Here is a 21,387-nt window from a genome sequence, read left to right on the forward strand (position 1 = left end):
AAATGGTAAGGGCTTAGGTGGTTGTAGGTGTTGTTGGGGTCCTCCATTTTGGAAGAAATAAGAATGTCGTTATCAGATAGGAGGACAGAGGGTGACACAATTGTGACTTTGGAGGCGACAAAGATTTTGCCTTTTACAGGAATACTACTCCACTTTGTAATTCTTTTGAAAAAAGAGATTTGCAATCAACTTTTAAAAATGAACAGTAAAATTTTGTGATCTTAGGAATTATTTTTTATGCACCACAAACTTAACTCTAATTTTCATTCTAGCAACTATGAAAATTGCTTTTGCATTTTTATGAACCGTCCTAATTTTTTTGGGAGTTTGGAGTCGGAGTAAGGATGCAGAGGAGAGGAGAGTCGTGTTGATAATCGCCACTAGACACTATAATATCTACACCTGTTTTATACGTCGTCTAAGAACTCAAAGAATTTTTCGTAGAAATGAAGTCTAGGTTCAGCACGAAGCAAGTCATGAATCCCTATTTTGATACATCAAGTTCGACTAGAGCCTCGACTTTTTCATTCCAATCAAAATTGCTCCCTTTGTTAAATCGGCTAAACCTTAGCCTCGTATAGAAAGTATAATTATCTTAAAAGCCCCAAAGAGCATTAATCAATGTCCAATGATGACATCAAAATTTAAGCAGGAACTTAAAAGTGAGAAGATAGAAGATTTGTTCCATGATGTTTGAAAATAAAAATTTTACATTCTCTTTTGAGCAACTACCAACTAAATGGTCACAGTATTAGCGTAAAATCGAAATTTATGAAGTTACAAAAAAGATTTACGAAGCTGTAACTAGGAAACTCAGAAATTACACGAGATTTCTCACAAACAGATTGCTCAATATAAAGTTACAGCATAGACAATCAATCTCCCTCAGTTTACCCAAATATTCAAAGAACAATTTCAGAAAAAATTAGATTTGAAGTTTCAACCGCTTTACAAGTGGGGTCAACTTAGCCTATATGTGAAGCTACCAGACCATCGACAACATGTGGCAACGTCAAATTAAGAGGCGCCAATAGCACAAAGTCGTTTCTAAACAACACTTTTAATTCAGTCAAAAATAAAAAAAAACACAACCTTGTCCAACACATCTATTGAAAAACGTTCCCATAATTTTTTCCACATTATTGTGAACAGATCACAAAATTACCAAATGATATTTATCGAGTCTAGATGATCATCGATTTATAAGGCAGTAGAGTTGCTGCCACATTATCAAACGTCTAAAAACACGTACAAACATCATTAGACAATGGGTAGATAGATCCCACTGTTTCATAGACCAGTGATCACAGATGAATAACGTTTTTCTTTTCAAAACTCCACAAATGAACCATGCCACCAATTATATTCAACCATCACGGTAATGACTAGAAAAAATTGCAAAACAAACCTTTCTTCCAAGTCAGAAACATGAAATGGTATTAGTACTTCGAGGCACTGCCTACAGAATTCGACATGGTGTGCAACATAAATGAAGTAAACTTAAACCTCAAAAACAGGACAACTCTACAAGCTTGACAAGCAGCCATAAATATCCTCTGCAAGTGACAGAGACTCAGCCGAGATGCAAGGTAAAAATCCCAAAAACATAAATGCCACAAAGTACCAGCAAGTTCAATATCTACCTATGTGTGTGTGTAAATATATATATCAGCAGATCAGCTTAAGGGAATTTAGCAAACAGTTCAGTGCATGGCTTGCCGAGGTGCACGAGGTCGAACAGGGGTCTTTGATGGGCTTACCCTGCAAAAGTGCAAATATTAGAGAGATTAGGTTGATCATGGTCAAAAGGAAGAGTAAGCAGGATAATTAGGCTCCACAGTCCAACATGTATATATATTGGGCATCCATTTTCTGTAATATGCCGCCCTAGTGTCCTCGCTATATAAAGGAATCGAAGGGGGCATGTTCTCTGTAAGATTATGCAGAGATAGGTGTGAGATCTCCAATGTAAACTTCTTCCTTTTTAATTTTTAGTGAAAACCTACAACAGCTAGTGAACCGCTATAAATCTGCGTTGCATGTGTGAGCTTCTACTTTCTATTTTGATTGTATTGCTCTCGGGCTCGGATGTAATGCATAACAACACATGGGTATAGAGAAACCAGCCTTATCGGGAGTGATCCTAAGACTGCACCGCTGCAGTTCAGAGCTGCAATTGCACTCTCAGCCTGCCAAAGAAAAAATATTGTAGTTGAAATATAAACCCAAACACATCCAAAACATAAATGAACATTTTTATGAAGTCTAAAATGGTTTTGCTCTTTTCCAAGGTGTTTAAAGTTTTCATATTACTCACATCATACACATAATGTATAGAACATTTTCACAAACATAAAATCTTAATAAAGAGTAATATCATTGTGATTAATCAAGGAAAAATTTACTGCCTACATAATCAAGGGTATGCTTATCCCTTCTAGCAAAGCAAATAAGTTCATTCTAACAGAATAAACCACGCATAATCACTGCTGCACCCTGGGGGGTCACGTGACCCCCCAACTTTGGGGTTTTTTTTTTTTTTTTTTTTTTTTGATAAAGTCCTGTTTGGTATCGATTAAAATCTAAATTTTAATCTAAATCAAAGTTAGCATTTAATTTTAATAACATATTTCATGGAATTCTTAAATTTTAAGCTTTTATCAAAATTTACTAAAAATCTGATTTTGATCCACCAAACAGGGGCAAAATCACGATAATTTTGAATTTTTCTCTTTTCTCTTGCTCTATCTTACTCTCTCCCTCACGCTTTTTACCAAAACCTTAAGTCTTCCAATTTTCTAAAATTTGTCTATAATTTCTATACAAATTACCACATCTACAAATTTTCACTTTCCAATCAAATTTTCAACTAATTAGAACTTAAATTTGTATTTTCTCCCAAATATAGAATGTAGCTAAAAGTGATTATATCAAATTTAACTTATATTTAACGAATTCTTTTTATTTGATTTATCATTAGTATTGAATATCGGTTATATGTTTTTCCTTTCGATTACTTGAATTGATTGTTTGTATTAAATACATCATAAATTTTTTGAAACGTAAATATGCATTTTCTTGTGATGAACAAAATATTAATAAAATGACTTCGAAATCAAATTGATGACAAAATGAGCAAAATATTAACGAAGAAATGTTTTTTAAATGTTTATATGCATTTTCTTGTGTCAAGTATGAATCATTCAAAAACTAAGAACAAAGTATTCGATTTGTAAAGAATTTGATCGTGGCTCCTCTAACTTAAAATATCTGCGTCCGCTCTAGTGCATAATTATTCATTAATTAGCACCTCTTCATAACACGTCCACACTCAAAGAAAACATGTAAGCTTACTAGTAATTTTCTTTATTTTGATGGTAAAAGGATGACTTCATTACCAGAATTAAAAAAGAAGAAAAGAGAGAGAGAGAGAGAGTAAAACACAAAGATAAGAGGGCTAAATGTCCTCAACCTAGAAAATTGTATAAATATTGGACAAAAAGTAAATCAGTCAAAGCGTTAGAAAGCTACTGCAGCCTAGTACAAAGAAGCTATTAGATACAGTTTTAGCACATGTATTATCTCCCGATAGCCGAAACAATTGTAACACTTCCAACAAGTCACAAGAAGAAATATTCAGAGAGTAGATTTTTCATATTAGGTTTCCACCTCAAATAAAATTAATATAAGTAACAGTGCTCGGATTTGTCAGAAGAGTGAATAACAGTCACGAGTAAAATTACCTGAAACGGTGACTTTAAAGTAACATGCCAACTGTGGAATATATTTATGTATAGAGTATTTAATTTTACAAAAGGATCCAACACTGATTGGGAGGAGATACGACTGAAGTTATTTCCTTTTATAGTTGGCCAGTGAATTAGCACAAAGTTTAAACATAACTAGCCAAAAGGTCATCTTTTCTAGAAACAAATTGGTGGAATACGTGAACCTTCATTTCTCTGATGGCTTTTACTGGTGAGAAAAGACTGCTTTAAATGAAGAATATACAGTTGAGTAACATGGAGTAGGAAAACAAGATTTGAGTGTAGAAAGAGGAAAATTGAGTTCGGAGAGGAGCAACATAAGTGGAACCCAAACCTGACAGCAAGATGGCTATGCAATAATTGGACATACGGTAGAAGGCTGTAAGCGAATAAGAGTGGTTCAATTTTGACTAGTACCAATATTAGAGGGATAAATTAATGAGTTATACGTCTTTTACCATTGCCTAAGTAAAAGTTTTTGAGTAAATATAACTGATATTAGCTTCAGCGTCTAAATAAGCATATTAGAATATGAGCAACTCAACATTAATCCGAGAGAACTGTTTCTATCTATAAAGTGCCAGAAAGGAAACAAAATTAGCTTGAGCTTGAGACCGGCTCCATTCGTGAACATAATAAAATTATGAAAGCATCCATAAAGAATTTCTGAATGGGACAGGCAGTTACAAGGAGCCATCAAGTAAGAACATGAAATCATCAATAACTTCTAATATCAATGCCAAAATAAAAAAATCTTAAAAATTATTTGAGAAGACTGATAACTGAATGAAATATGATCAGCAAAAAGAACCTAAGCAGAATTGACTCAAAATCATGCCAGAGATAAGAGATCTTTAAGCAGTGAATATTTCGTAGAAAATGAGGGAGATGGCTATGGTACTTACCATTACAAACTCCACGAAAGCTATACGAGTCAAATGAATATAGTCGCCAAGCAACCTCAAGCGTAAAACCTATGGAAGATAACATATTCCATAATATGAAGTAAGGATTCAATGAAAAGATTTCTTCTACGTTGTTATGTAAGCAGCTACAAACCTCTCCACAGATGGATTCAAAAAAGAGTTTGACATCAGCTTGAGTAACCTGCATCATACAAAAATACAATAAATGATAACCACGTGTGACCCAATAAATGCTCGTTAACAGAAAAAGATTATAAATCCCAAAGCTACCTTTTTTTCAATATCTGTACAGTAAATAGTTCTTGCACACATCTTCCTTTCATCTTCAGACTAATATCACAGCAAAGAAAACAAAAATTTGTATCCGCTTATTCTTTGAAACAATTCAAGTTTAAATAACACGTGTCATAAGAAACTAAAGATGGTAACCACTAATGAATTAGTCACCCGTGGCAAGAAGGAAGGGTTAACAGGTGCAATCGCAGTTTTTGAAGGCAGAACTCTAACTGGATAATATCCAAGCATAGTTCCTGCCAAGCTCAAAGCATTTCTTGCACCTTCTGCAAATGGAAAACAATGCAATGTAATCAACCCAAAGGTTTGCAAAAATACACAACCAAACCACCACTTTGAATTACATACCCTCGTCGGTGAATTCAATGAAGGCGAAATGAAGTACAGAGTTAGGGTCACCGCAAACACGACAATCGACAACCTTAGGCACCAACAATGTGGATAAGATGTTTAGAACATAATGTTAAAGTCAGCATAAATATAGTTCTACACAGTATGTGGAAAGATTCATACCTGTCCGCAACCAATGAAGAGCGCTGCAAGTTCCTCTTCAGTAACCTACAGTCATAACAAGAAAGACGCTGTTGAACACTGTAACCATTAATGAAACAAAACAACGTATCCACAACTCTGAAGTATCTTTACCTGATGATCAATATCTGATGCGTACACAGTCCTCCTAATAACCTCTTCTCGCTGTGCCATATTTGTTTGATTATTTATCCTCCGCTTCCCCTGACTGTAGCCATTGTTCTTCTGCACATTGCATTACAACACCAAAAGCATGGATAAAATCACATCCCTTCCTTTAATCAAATGGCCTCTTTCTATCCTCAAAAATAAACTTCATTAAGATATCAAAAGGACAGGGAAATAAAATATTTTAAGCTTTGCATATATTCATCCATTAATTTGTTTTTTCATTCTCCTTATCAACCACACACACATTAATAAGACACAAAAAGAACAACAACAAAATAGAAAGGATATCAGATAAAATACCAACCCTCCTAATAGAATTCCCATTTGGAACTCCAGAGTTTACATGTTGCTGAGTTAAAAAACCATTAGCATTATACCCATAGTGCCCTGCGGCTTGTGGCAGCGGCACAACCAGTCTTTGGTACACCGCCCCAAGCGACGGCGGCACAAATTCCTGGGCCATCGGGTTCAATTTTGACAGCATTTCCTCCAAATCCCTCATCTCTCTTTTAAACCCCTCACTCCCATCATCTTCACCCTTCATTTTCTTACGACTCTGATTATTACTGCTATTAATATTAGCCTTTGACACTCCATTTCCATTTATAGTGTACAACTGACCGCTGGATTGTTGAGGAGATATTTTCTGAACCATCATATGGAAATTTTTGTCGGCCGGTTTCGTAGACTTCTGATTAACGGAAGACTGCTGCTGGTGATGATCCACGGCGGCGTCATTTTTTGGGGTATCCGGGTCGGCCCGATTGGCCACGTTAGCACTCGCATTTTCCACCACCGGCATGATCAAAACCTCTCGCAAGTCGCAATCAAACTACGCGAAAAAAATTCCTTTTCTTTCTTTTTGGTCACTGAAAATGGAAGAAAATTAAACATATGTCTAATGGATCAAAGGGAATTTTATGTATTTTGAATGGGATAAAAAAACCAGATTTTTACCTGATGGGATGAGTCTAAACTCTAAAAAATGTCCATTGAAGGATAGTGAACTGATAAAATCAAGAAAAGGGTAAGGGGAGGCAGAAACAGTGCACAACTTTTTTCACTTTATTTAGCAAATATTTGACTGAGAACCCAAAAGGAGAAGATATGCAGAGACGGAAAGAGAAATTGTTGCACACTGTTACTATAGCAGTGACACTGTCTTACAGAGAGGAGATTGACGTAGAGAGAGAAAGGAGGTAGTGACTTATTCGGACAGTCCGTTTAGGCGTTTAGGCCATCTAGAGAGAGAAACGTATGTACTTTCTTGTTCTAAATTAGTCCTTAAACTTTCATTTTCATGTCAATTTATGCACTTCATCTACTGGAAATGATCTCCTATTTATGATGGATATAATAAAATATATGACTTAGGCCACTGAGATAGAGAAACGTATACACTTTCTTGTTCTAAAATAGTCCTTAAACTTTCATTTTCATGTCAATTTATGCGCTTCGTATATTAGAAATAATCTCCAACCCCATAGTGGGTAAGATAAAATATGCCCACTGATAATGTTTATAGGTGGGATAAAACAATCTTGCTACACAACCTAAATCCCTTGACAAAGTCCCTTTACAAAATGACGGGGCACCAATATTAAAAAAAAAAATTTGAAATTTGAAATCCGTATCTGATTTCTCTCTTCCCCAACATTCTTCCTCATTTGTCTCTGACTTTCGTTCTCTCTCTCCCCCATTATTCTTCCCCGTTTTCTCTCTTCCAAAATCGAACCCTTCTCGAATCACTAACCTTTGGCAATCGGCACATTAGTTGCCGCACCTTCAGCGTCACTATTTATTTGAATAATGTTACGTCACGAACAAAGTTACTATTAGAGACGGTGAGAGTTTAGAATAAATTACCTCCCCCACCTTCAATCAGCCGTTGAGCCCACTAACGTCACAAAGTTAGATCTGACAAAACTTTAGAGGTATGGTTTATTGATCTTTATTGGTTGGTTTATGTTCGATTTTTAGAGAGATGCTGTGAAATGCAAATTGGGTTATGTGGTTGCTATAAATTCGATCTTTGGGTTGCTATCAGTTTATTTATTATATTAAAGGGCTGTTGTTTTGGTACTGTCAAACCATGAGTTGTTATGGTGGTGTTCTGTGTATAAGCTGGATTTTAGACATGGGATTTAAATTTTTCTGAAGTTTGAAATCTGGAGTTTATGCTATAATTATTGTTCAGTTTTCATGTTTGCTGGTTTATTTTACTGGGTTCAATTAAGCAAGACAGAATGTTGCGAACATTTTGTGAAAAACGGGTACTGAATTATGCTGAAAATGTTGACAATTTTGTGAAAAACAGGTACTGGATTATGCTGAAGAATGATGATTTTTGTTTATTTGTTGCTAACCTAAAGGCATGTATATCAAGTTTCGGGGATCTTGCTTCATTTTCCCAAATGCCATGAACAAATGCAACTATTAGTATTTTGAATGCAATTCTTGAAGCGAATATATATCATGTGGATTGCTTGTATATTTTCGAATGCAGTTCTTCAAGACTTTAATAATCATTGTGTGTGTTTAAGTATCATGTTAATACCTTATAGACATCTCATTAGAATTTATTATAGTTTATGCTTAAATTATTGATAATGTCATATTCATTGTTACGACAGAATGTCAGGAAAGAACTCCGGAATTTGCCATGGCTGCAAGGGTGTTGGACACTTCTTTAGCGATTGTCCGATAAAATGCTGATGCGCAGATTGTGCAAGAGGATTTCAGAAATTTTTTGTGGTGGAAAAGGAAAACCTGTAACAAAGGTAAATTCTTCAAATGTTGCAGTTCCAAGTGCGATTTTTGGGATTGGTGAGAACCAGGAAAAACAATCGGCGAATCCAATAACGCTAGCGTTACGTTGGCTAAACCAGCGGCACAGAACATTCGAATCTCAAGTGCAATTTAATGATGATGAGGAACTTTTGATTTCTGTGAATGTGAACTTCACCGTCCGCCATGGAAAACCACCTGCTGAATGAGACAATAAGAGAAAGGACAAGGCATAGTGTAGTTGGTTAAGTCATGTAATATGTCTTTTTTTTGGTGATGTAATCTTTTCTGTAATATGTCTTTTTTTTGGTGATGTAGTCTTCGGAAGCATTATTCTGATAGAAATCTGTCTATGGTGTAATGGAACATTCCAGATTTTTGTTGTTATTCCAGTAGTTATTAATCTGCATATTTGAATCTCATTTAATGTGCATCCACGTGTATACTGTTTCACATGAGTTTTGAATGAGCCATAACAACCTATATTAATTGACGTAAATTGGAAGGCAAACTCATCATAAAAGCAAAACCATTCCACACTTGAAACATAAGTTATGCACAAATTAAAATAAAAAATTTCATTACGCAAAATTGAAAGATCCCTTACAATTGAGTCACATTCGACAGTTCAAACACGACAGGGAACAATTACAAAAGTAGATAATTTGCAAAAGTCACTGTAATAACATTGTGGTCTATCTTTACAAAAGTCACTGTCATTACATTCGAGTTATCAATTTTCTGAAAACTGGCTTGGGACATGCACGGGAAAAGGCAACGGGTTAAAGGTTGGACTATTGAACTGGGTCGAACCAAATGCCTCTTGAAGTGGCATTCCAGCCTGGCTCTAGACAGATATTCCAGTTTGCGACAAAGTGTCAAGCAATCAATCAAGAAGCCCATAACAGAAACAATAAAAAACCACATCAATTAAAAATGAACAATATACCGTCAAATTGGGGATATTACTTTGCTTCGGTATCAGACTCTTTCCTTTTGTTTGGTTTGATCGTGCTTGCATGTGCATAATAACCACCGGTAATTACTATGCAACAGAAAGTGAATACAAGAGTGACATTAGAATATACATTTGATTTATTCGATCTCGCCTCCACGAGCCTTTTCTCCGTTTAGTCCTAGGTGCTCCCTTCCTCTTCGATTCTTTCGGATCCCTTACAATCCCGCTTCCTATTTTTTCAGATGGAATACACTACGAAATGTTATTACTACCGAACTTTGTTGAACTAAGTTCTTTTTTTTTTTTGTATCCAATACATGATCACACCATGCTTCCCTTCATTGTCTGCTGCAAGGTTTGTCACCTCTACAAACGAATGACACATGCCATCATACTTCATCTGTGCTGGAGTGGTAACCAAACCATCGTAGTGAACGGCGACCCTCGTGTGTGCCCTGGTAACATCTTTCCTCCACCTTCACAAAATGTACCGATCCGACATGACAGTAAAGTCATTACGTATCAAAACTGCAATTGCATGCCTACACAATATTCCCCAAAACTCGAACAAGTGACAACTATAATTTACTTTACATTTCTAAATATTGTTTTCTTTCGTCGCTGGCCACGGACTACGTCTTCACGTACTTCACGCTTCGTCTCCATATGTCCTTCTACTGCAGATATGAGATCGCAATACATCTTCTCGTAAACTCGGATTGAACCTCTCTGAACTTTGAAATAGTATAGTATGACTGATATTACTTCTCAATTTTGTATGTTGTTGCACACGGTAAGACTTCAGAGAATGACTTAAAATCAGCAATAAACTCCTTTTCAACCTTATTCCATAATGTTCGTTCGTATTGCTCGACAAACTGTTTCAACGATGTCTTTGCATGTACATAACTATCGAAGAAGGTATTCATACTTTCACTTCTTTGTGTCGTTGACATACCAGTCCAAAAGGTTGTTCTCAGGAAACATGGCACCCAACAAACTCTATTTTCGTACAATCCGAACAACCAAACGTTATCATGCAACTCATACATTTGATCATATCTCTCCAACCTTCCTCAAATTCTTCGATAGATTGTGAATCATAAACCAGTACATATACAGTCAAAAATATCGAAGCTTTATCCACGTGGTATCCAAAATTTTCTAGCAACTTCTTCAAAATATGCCACAAACATCACCTATGTTTTGTATTTGGAAAATTTATTTCAATTGCATTCTACATGGCTCTATCTTGATCTGTAATTATTCCATGTAGAGCTTTTCCACCCATGCACTTAAGCTATGCCCTAAACAACCAGACAAAGATATTAGCATCCTCATTCGATACCAAACCGCAACCCAACAACGTCGATTGCCCATGGTGATTAACGCCAACAAACAGGGCGAAGGGCATGTCATACTTATTCGTAAGATAAGTTGTATCGAACGTGACTACATCCCTAAACTCTTCATATGCTTGCCTACACCGGTTGTTTGCCCAGAAGACATTCTTCAACCATGAATCATCATCCAAGTCAATACTAAAGAAAATTTTCGAGCACTGTGCTTGCATTTCAGAAAAGTAAGACTGTATTGCAGCTGCATCACCCTCAGCAAGTCTGAGTCATCTCACTTGTTCAATATAGTTACGTTAATCCTTTAAGACACACGTCATATTCTCATAACTACCCGATTCAACAACTGCAGAGTTAAAACTTTTATACAACGGTATTCCTGCTATGTCATTCACTTCAAACTTCCGTTTCACATGGGCACTCAACACTCGATTGCACCGATATAACTTCGACTTAGTAGGACTTGGCTCATGGTTGTGTTCGAGGTGGACAGTGTTAAGTTTCCAAATACCCATGGATATCTAAAAATGCAGATATTCTAACTTTATAGTCCATCTGAATTGTTGGCTGCGGTTTCAGAGAAGTGCTTGAATTACTGCTTTTTCGTCCCTAACGACTGCATGTGAACGTGACAAATTTCAAAACCCCAGCATCATCCCTCGATGAAGTCCTCTTCCTAATCGGAAAACCCACGGCATAAGCATATCTCTCATAAAACTTATATATACTTCTTTTTCATCCTTGAACTTCATGCCAACCTCAGGCGTAGTCAAACTATCTCCTCCTTCCGTATTACCTTCCACAACGTTCACATTGTCCTTGACATTATCATTTTCGGATTCTGTGCACAAAATTTCTTCCATATTCTGTTCGTCTACGAAACATGAACACATCCATTATTTACGCATTCAAAATGCTATATGTGAATCAATACATAGCTCTGTTAAGTGCATATATGTTCCACCAATCTTCCCCGGACTTCATCATGAAGATTTTTAGCTTAGTTATTTACACATGACGATTTTAGCTTAACAGAAACAACAATTCAAAAATTACTTTTGCAGCTAGAATAATGGTAAGAGAATTACATGTCAATTAAACTAGATTGAACATATCTAGCTCAACATAAACAACCAATTTTCAGTCAATACATAGATGAAAGTAATAGGATAAGTGATTCGGTTCGGAGATACGCCATAAAAATACACCTTCTCCTGTTTCTGGAATAATTTTATACCAACTTTTTACTTAATTAGCACACCGTATTAATTCATTTCTGGAGAGAAATGGAGTTAATAATCAATAAAAACATGACACAAGATAACGAAAGGCATATAAATTTAATATATATATATATCATCAATATACCTAAGTTCGTCCACAGCAGAAGTACAAGAGATTTCTTCAAATTTGCATTTTCAGTAACAAAAAATAAACCTAAAAAGAAAGCAGGCTAGTATGTATATATGCACTGTCCGGCTGGAGTGGAGAAGATGGAAGAAACACACAACTTCTTCGAAAATTTCTGCCTATTTTCACCGCCTCATTTCGGCCTCCGTATATGGTGAATATGAAGATTCCGGCTGAAAAAAATAACTTTCATTTTCTACCTAATTGTGTTAATGGGTTACGTATGAAACTCCCCTTTCCCGTTTTGTGTCACTGGACTTCCTTTTTTAAGAGGAAACGAATTGAAGATGAGATGAACTAATTTGGGGAACAGAGGAGAGAGAAACTCATTTTCTCTATGGCATTATTTTTGTCTTTTATTAGGCTGACAATTTGCTGTGACCATTTTGGCTCCCATTTACCATTGTAAGATTCAATCACCACCATCCATTTCCCTACCATTTCAGCCATCCAACTCATTTTGTCATCCCTCTTTGTAACCCCTCTTTGTACAACCAGCATTATTCAGGATAAAATATGCGACTTAGCTAGAGAGAGAAATGTGTACACTTTTTTGTTCTAAATTAATCGTCAAACTCTCATTTTCATGTTAATTTATGTAACTCGTATGTTAATTTATGCAACTCCTATATTAAAAATGATCTCCTACCCGTTATGGATAGAACAAAATATGTTCATCACCGATGTGGATGTCAAGCCTACAATTTTTAACATTTCGAGTTCAATTGTCAAAAATTGTAGGTCCTGCATCAACAGTGTGCAAGATAACTTGTACCCACCATGAGTAGGAGATCAATTCTGCTTCGTCTGTTATTATCTTATGAAAACCAAAGTTAGGATGTGGCTTAAAATTTCCTTTGATGTACTTATTTTATCATCTAAGATTCTAAATTGTCAAAAATACTCCTTTTTTTTTTTTTTTACTAAAATTACATACTTCCTTATTAGCATGGGTTTTTTTAAATTTGGACAACAAAAATAACTCACGTAATCCAATGGTGCGTTTGATTGCCAATATATTTTCATGAAAATGTGTTTTTTCCACCCAAATTCCTACTTTTGTGCTGTATGATTGTCAATTTTTCTCATGAAAAATATTTTCCTACTTTTGGTCACATAATCATATTTTTCTCAAAATCAAGGAAAATATTTTCTTTTGGGGGATTACAAATTTATTTTTCAGGAAATTCACTCTCTCATCTATTCACTCTTTTTCATCTACCCACCAATAAAAAACGGACAAGTATAATATTTTCTATGTTGAAAATTAAATCAATCAAACAATTTAATTAACAATTTCCATGCAAATAAATTATAGGCAATTGAATTACCTAAATTTTATTTTCTTTTCATGCAAATTTCATATTTGTAATCAACCTATCTTAAGTGTTTTAAATCGAAACAAAAGTAACAATTGAGCTCCATAACAATGTTCTAAAAAAAGCTAGGTACAAGTTTGACCTTATCGCCTAATTACATTTTACGTTTCAATTTTATCTTATCCGTTTTAGCTAAAAATTTGAATTTTTCGATAGGAAAAGAGTGACGTAAAAAGTGGGAATTAGGGTTCTTCAAATAGTCTGTTTAGAATATCTTTTCAGTTAGCCCCTGTTTGATATCTACTAAATCAATATTTTTTCTTCAAACTCATTTTCAATTACACGTTAATACAATAAAATATTTTACATGTAAATTTAATTTTTCACCCTATTTTCTAATCACGTATTCTCTGAAAAAATCACTATTTCAAAATTTATCTTCTTAAAAGCAAATTATTTTAATAGATATCAAGTATGCTTAGCCCATGTTTGGTGCCTATTGTTTTAAAACTCTGTTTGCTATAGGATTATTTTTAATCGCACGTTCATACAATAAAATATTTTACAAGTAAATTTAATAATTTTTTTATTTTTTTAATCTCATATTTTCCTAAAATATTGTTCAAAATTCTTTTTTTTTTCTTTTTTAACCCCTTGTTTGAGTCCCCTTTTTTTATAAAAATACATTTTTAACAGTGATTTAATATTATTTCAACAACATATTTCTTAATAAAATAATATTACTTGCAAATTCAAAATTTTTATTTATTTTTTAACTACACATTCTCCATCATAATACTATTTTAAAATGTATTTTTTTGAGAAAAATAAGGCTTAAACAACTCCTAAATAATGTACACCAAACTGGAGATTAGTTTGTTGTTTCATGTTCACAACGCCCCCACAGAGTTAATTGTCCAAATGGTCACTGAATTTTACAAAAAGTTTTCAAGGAATCATTGTACTTTAAAAATAACATAAATGATCACTGAACTTTCCAAAAGATTTCTACGGGGTCACTGAACTTTGAAAAATATTTCCTATTCAGTGACCCTTGAGAAACTTTTTGCAAAATTCAATGATTATTTAAGTGATTTTTAAAGTTCTGTGGTCCCTTGAAATTTTTTTACAAAGTTCAGTGATCATTTGGATAATTCACTCACCCCCCACAAGATTGACGAAAATAGGGGGTGATAGAGTGGGCCATAGCATTAGCCCAAATTTTCATTTATTTATAGTTGCTTTTGGTTCATTGTTTGGGCTTTTTGCAGAGATTTTCTGGGAGCCGTAATAATGATTACATCATTGCTTATCATTTCATGGGAACTGACGCCATGAATGGTAGATAGCATTGAAAAGGTGAATGAGGAAATGTAGTTACATTTTTTTTTTTAACTCAGGTGTTCGAGTTTCGTTCGATTACTTATGAGGAGTGGCGGACTTTCTCCTGATTCGCCATCCAAGTAAATTCGAACGCGATCACAGTTTATACACATTTGGATCAGTTATTCAGGATGTAATTCTCCCCCTTAAAGTAGTTTCATTTTTCTTTATAGTGATAGTGGTAAAATGAACCAAGCTACATATTCATTTGATTTTCAATTATCTTTGGAGCGACCTAATATTAAGATTTGCTTGATATAAATTTTGTGGAAAGTGATAACTTTTTTAGAACATACCGATATAAAGTAGGAAAAATTATGGATCCGCATATAAAATTATTTTATTAAGATATTGTCTGATTAAATATGAATTTGAAGAAAAATTAGTTTTTAAGGAATTTGTATCAAATGGGAGCTAACTCTGTACGTATTGGTTCAATTATTTTCAATGTCGCTATATTATTGTAAAGAATTTGATTGGTGATATTTACATATGTTATGCTACAAATAATGTAATACATATCGACTTGACATGATTGTTCTCGAAAATAAATTATAGATGCGAACTCGAGATCGTGTACATTTAAGTCATCCACATTCACTTTCAATGAATATTGTCAAGTCAATATCCTTTTGCAATGATCTATGTCAAAACGTAAGTAGGCATATACGCTTGAGACATCAAACTAAAAACTTACATTAAGACTATACATCTGATTAATTATTTGTGCAACTAAACATTCAAAATTAGATCATAGCCAACTAAACCTCCATCAAACATGCCCTAAGTAATATGTTGGACTCATATAGCCAACAAAATTAAGCTAGAGTTAGCTTTGAGTTTTTTGCTAAAAAAAGTTAGATATATATTTTGCTCATGTTGGCATTCATTTTGTAAAATTCATTTTTAAATATATGTTTCGTGGGAACCACAACTTTTATTATATTTTAAGTTATAAATTTCACCCATTTTTATCAAATATACTAAAAAATTGATATTTATCAAAATCAAACAGAACAATATAGCCGTTATAGAAATTAAATTTAAAATTTTATTAAAATCGAAGTTAACAATAAATTTTAAACACATATTTCATGAGATCCATGAGTTTTTAATCAAATATTTAATCATTGTTTATAAGAGTCTGTTAAAAATCAAATTTTAATTTCCAATATTTTGATTAATGCACACGAATTGGTGCAACTGTGTTCCACATGGCATGGGAATCATGCGAGGCGCCCCGTGTAAGTGAGTGCCAGGTGCTAACAGTCTAGTCTTCATCCACTTATATTTATGTTTAGGGCGTGTTTGTGCTCCATTATTTGTGAGTAACGTATTATGAAATAGTGATTGATGTTAAAATATGTAGTTAAAAAAGAAATTTTTTTATTTACATATAATGTTATTTTAATGAAGAATGTGTGATTAAAAATGAGTACTGTAAAAAAAAATATAATCGAATGTGGTATAATGATAGACAAATAAAGCCTTAATTATTTTTCCGTTGAGAGACGCTCTATTCATGCTAGTGCTACAGTCACTAAAATTAAGGGCCCGTACCATCATGGTTTATGAAATGATTCAAACTCGCTGTTATTTGTCATCCACATTGTCACTCTTTTATTTGCTAGAATCACCCTATGTTGTCAAATTCTCGATAAGGATTAAAATCAGATTTTTAATATATTTTAGTTAAATTTATGAAATGTGTGGTTGAAAAGTTACAAGACCCATAAAGTATGTGATTGAAATTAATTGTTAACTTTGACTTTGATTAAAATCAAGATTTTAAGTTGATACCAAACAGGAGCTTAGAATCTCACTTGAATGCATTATATTAATTCACGTTTGAACTTCATTATTATCTAAATTTTTTATCTTAACACTTGTTTGTGATCGATTAAAAAATATCGTTGGACACGATAGATATCATTTATTTATTCCATGTACTTTGACTCCTTGCTTACAAATAATTTCATGTACCAACTGTTCATTGTTTGGGTCAATTGTCAATATTGTTGTCGAATCAAACAAAATCTTTTATTCACACATAGTTACATAAGGGGGTATTATGGACTTTTGAAATATTTTGAAAGTCATTATTGTAAAATAATTGGCATAACAACAACTTTATCTCATACCTTGTGGACTCGCAAGTTTACATCAAAATCCTTTTTCTTCCCAACAATTGCGCATAGTCGTGCGCTTAAACTCATAAGTCATAAATTCTCCCAAATAAATAATTTTATATATAAATAAAAAATTACCTACTTTTAACCACACATTCGCCAAAAATACTATTAGCCCATGTTTGGTACGGATTAAAATATGATTTTTAGCAGATTATAATAAAAGTTAATGAAATGTATAATTGAAAGTTATGAATCATATGAACTATGTGATTAAAATTAATTGTTGACTTGACTTATATTAAAATCTTGATTATAACCTTTACCAAATATGAGCTTAATTTTGTTCAAAAATAGAGCTCAACTATAAGTCAGGTAATTTGCGATATGTATTTTTTATTTTTTAAAGAGAACCAACACAGTCAACTTTCCAGGATCGCGTGTTTGGCTCCTTGGGTTCTATTTTTCAAGGTAGTCTTCTCTTCATTTTTTGAATGATAAACCCGAATAATTGGCACACACATACACTTTATGGATAGGATGTTAGACAGTATATGATATGATCACGTCGTCAATGCACTTAGATCACACGTCTAACTATTGGTGACCTTGACATGCAGAATGAGAAGAGAATAATTCTCGGTATATGACATTCTCCTTATTAGAATCTTCTTACACCCGTGTAGTGGGAAGTGAACTTCGCTCAACATGCATTCCTCTAATTGCACAAATAATGACACCGTTTTCTCACGGGACAAGCATCCATGTAGTGCTCCCTTGCAAACCTACCCATAATAATTATGTACATACTATCTCGGACACCAACATTATCATATGCCCCCCAATTTTTATTTTTTTCGCAATTATGCACGCCATTGATCTCCCCCAGCTAATAAATTTTGTGAGAATTTAGGAAAACATCAGTAAAGTTATAATGATAGACAATAGTTGCTGTTGGAAAATAATCAGCTGCAGTAATGTGCAAAACAGTAAAATGCAGAAATATAAAATTTATCGTCCGATCGAGTCTCGTGACAGCACGATATGCTAAAGTAAAATTTCTCGTCCATAACTACTGCGACCTCTGTAGACAATCACTCTTAGGATACAACGATCATAAATCATTTGTGCAGCAATCACGAATGGTTTTTCAAAAACCTCAAATGTACTCCACAATATATGAAAAAAAAAAAAACCAAATTTTTTTTTCAAAATATTAGAAATAAGATTTCGTTTCAGATGATTTTTCTGTTTTCTTTGATGTGTGTTTTTCTCAAAACAAGACGTGAGTTTATATAGGCAAACTGGGTGTAACTGTGTCCTCCATGATCAAAGACTTATGCAGAATTTTAATGACTTTGTGAGCAGTGGATTGTTAAAAAAGGTCACAAAATACTGACTAGTTTGATCATTAAATAATTTCAAAAATAAATAAAAAAATTATTTTAGTCAAGGAAGTTCAAGAGCCCAAAACCAAGGCCCCCGGTCAAAGACTTTTTAAAAATTGCGTGGGGAGTGACCCGAACTCCCGACGTTCCACACAAATGCCACATTTTCCATCACTTAGACACTTCATTTAAACTAATTATTTCTTTCACATTTTATATTTATAGTATAAATATATAACAGTTGCAGCTACCCAAGGAATATACATCTTCATTTTGTTGCTCGGGGTGATTTTTTGGACTGTTCAAAAATTGCTTGCTTGAGGTGCTGAAGTAGCTTTGGATGTGAAATTAAAAGGAACAAACTACCTTTGATCTGTATGACATACAATCCTGTTTAACATGATGCCAAGATAGCAATAGCAGTTAGGTTTAGTGTGAGACAAGTATCCTGACGGACCTGACCTCTTTTATTCACCCGCGTCTGCACATCAAACTTCCACCTTAATCTTATCGAAAATCTCATAGTAAAGGCAAAGTTCTTATTTTATTGTGTTGTAATGATCAAAGGGACGCGAGTCATTGTGTTTACGATGCAGTGTTTAAAGTTTATATAATAAGATGTAAATGCAATTAAATTCATTAAGGTTTTACTTTATTTCAGAGTCCAGTAATATTTGCTTATTTTCTTATTGACTTTGTAACTTCATTTAGACTAGCTTTTTTTTTTTTTTTTTTTTCTTTTTTTCTTGATTTTTTTCCACTCAGAATTCATTTTTTTATTTGAAAGGCACAGAGAATCACGGGATACATATCACCAACCTTAAAACTAAGTGATTCGTCATTGTAAAATCTAATTGACCTTTTTCATTAACCCATCCCGTGCAAAATCAATACAATAACAATTAGAGTGTAATTGAAAAAAAAAATGACAAAATTAGGAGAAAATGAAATCGACATTGAAACCCTGTTTGGTCCCCCGTTAATTTTCATTCCATTACATTTTATTTTTCTCTTCATGTTTTTAACCACGCAATCTTTCATTTTATTTCGGGGTCACAAATATAAAATCTTGTAGGTCACAGATTATTTCGAGATCACAAATTAAAAATTTTATGGGTCACATATTATTTTTTAGTCACAGATCATCAAATTTTAAGGTCACAGACCAAATCATTGAGGTCACATATAATTTTTTAGTCACATACTATCAAATTTTAAGATCACAGACCACCGACAACCAAAAAAAAAAGAAGAAAAAAATCAACAGTCGACCCAAACCACCAACTTGTATCACCACAACTGCCGCCACTGCACATCACACCAACACCCTAGCAAACACCACTACCCACATTGCACCGACAGAATTGGCTTCCACCCACATTGCACCAACAAAACCGCACACATACCACAGGTCGGCCTCCTCCACCACCTGCATCAACAACCATCACCACCACCCACAACGGACCAATACATCCAAAACCATCAGCAAACGCCGACCACAACAAGACCACCACCACCGTCCTACTCAGATCCATTACACTCGACACCGCACGAAGTCACCAAAGCCACCCACATTTACGCTGGACAGCGAAACCGTTTGCAGACCACCCCCAACCGTCAAAATCACGGATCAAAAAATGGTAGCAGTTGCGCCAGATCCACCACGGCACCACCGCAAACACCACACCACGCAAAACACCATCCAAACCTCGCGGCAGTGGTTCCTATGCTACATTGAAGCGGGGAAGCGCCTCAAAACGGCGAGTGAGAAAGATGAAGCGACGATGTGAAAGGTGAAGCACCACTGCGGGACGACGTGAAAGGTTCTCTTCGGCTGTGGGCGACGACCCATGGATTAACGGGAGAAAGTGAGGAGAGAAGATGCTGATTGCTATGTGAAATGAATTTTTGGGCTGAATTGGGGATGAAATATTTTGTATTAATATTAATAATTAAATTCATACCTGAAATCTGCATAAAAAACTATCTCACCTCATATTTGCACTGAGATCTTTAAAAGTCGGGATTTTTGTAATTTCCACTTTCTTCATAGTGATAGTGGTAAAACGAACCAAGCTACTTATTCATTTGATTTTATGGAAAGTGATAACTTTTTTAGAACATACCGATATAAAATAGGAAAAATTATGGATTCGCATATAAAACTATTTTATTAAGATATTGTTTGATTAAATATGAATTCGAAGAAAAATTAGTTTTTAAGGAATTTGTATCAAACGGGAGCTAACTCTGTACGTATTGGTTCAATTATTTTCAATGTCGCTATATTATTGTAAATAATTTGATTGGTGATATTTACATATGTTATGCTACAAAAAATGTAATACATATCGACTTGACATGATTGTTCTCGAAAATAAATTATAGATGCGAACTCGAGATCGTGTACATTTAAGTCATCCACATTCACTTTCAATGAATATTGTCAAGTCAATATCCTTTTGCTATGATCTATGTCAAAACATAAGTAGGCATATACGCTTGAGACATCAAACTAAAAACTTACATTAAGACTATACATCTGATTAATTATTTGTGCAACTAAACATTCAAAATTAGATGGAGAGCTTGAACCTAATTTGGCTCAAAAGATTAGCATAGCATAACCCGTTGTTGCTTAACTTAGACAATATAGATATTATTAAAAAAGACTTGGAAGTTCACCTAAGCACGAATTGAGGTATGAATAGCCAAAGCATTCAACGCATTGATAATTTCCCTACCAAATATGGTCGTCAACATCCTTGAGAAAGATCACTAACTTTAGATAAGTGCCTATAAAATCAATTGTACTACATGTACATAATATGTTTATACAATGATTTATATATACATAATGCAATGAGATATGATTTAATCATAATTTCTTCAAAATAATAATAATAATAATAATAATAATAATAATAATAATAATAATAATAATAATAATAATAATAATAATAATAATA

The 21,387-nt window shown here is 34.0% G+C and overlaps 2 protein-coding genes across 4 annotated transcripts; both read right to left on the reverse strand.

Moving 5' to 3' along the window:
* Positions 1-1,395: 1,395 nt before the first annotated feature.
* LOC111405657 (polyadenylate-binding protein-interacting protein 12-like) lies at positions 1,396-6,917 on the reverse strand. 3 transcript variants are annotated; one of them, XM_023034637.1, is made up of 11 exons: positions 6,647-6,915; positions 5,994-6,558; positions 5,633-5,743; positions 5,501-5,545; positions 5,336-5,408; positions 5,141-5,253; positions 4,964-5,023; positions 4,827-4,874; positions 4,673-4,741; positions 2,128-2,189; positions 1,396-1,761 (listed from the first exon to the last, which is right to left on the reverse strand). In XM_023034637.1, exons 2-11 carry the CDS (start codon positions 6,489-6,491, stop codon positions 1,704-1,706), a joined length of 1,137 nt encoding a protein of 378 aa, XP_022890405.1. In that variant the 5' UTR covers positions 6,492-6,558; positions 6,647-6,915; the 3' UTR covers positions 1,396-1,703. The 3 variants fall into 3 exon arrangements, with proteins under 3 accessions (XP_022890405.1, XP_022890404.1, XP_022890403.1); XM_023034636.1 differs by having other exon boundaries at positions 1,396-2,189; positions 5,994-6,521; positions 6,647-6,917; XM_023034635.1 differs by having other exon boundaries at positions 1,396-2,189; positions 6,647-6,916.
* A 3,817-nt stretch (positions 6,918-10,734) lies between these two features.
* On the reverse strand, positions 10,735-11,304 carry LOC111406601 (protein FAR1-RELATED SEQUENCE 8-like). Its single transcript, XM_023035992.1, has 2 exons — positions 11,105-11,304; positions 10,735-11,053 (listed from the first exon to the last, which is right to left on the reverse strand). Exons 1-2 carry the CDS (start codon positions 11,302-11,304, stop codon positions 10,735-10,737), a joined length of 519 nt encoding a protein of 172 aa, XP_022891760.1.
* Positions 11,305-21,387: the final 10,083 nt, after the last annotated feature.

Source organism: Olea europaea, chromosome 12, assembly GCF_002742605.1.
Source record: "Olea europaea var. sylvestris chromosome 12, O_europaea_v1, whole genome shotgun sequence".
Lineage (NCBI taxonomy): Eukaryota > Viridiplantae > Streptophyta > Magnoliopsida > Lamiales > Oleaceae > Olea > Olea europaea.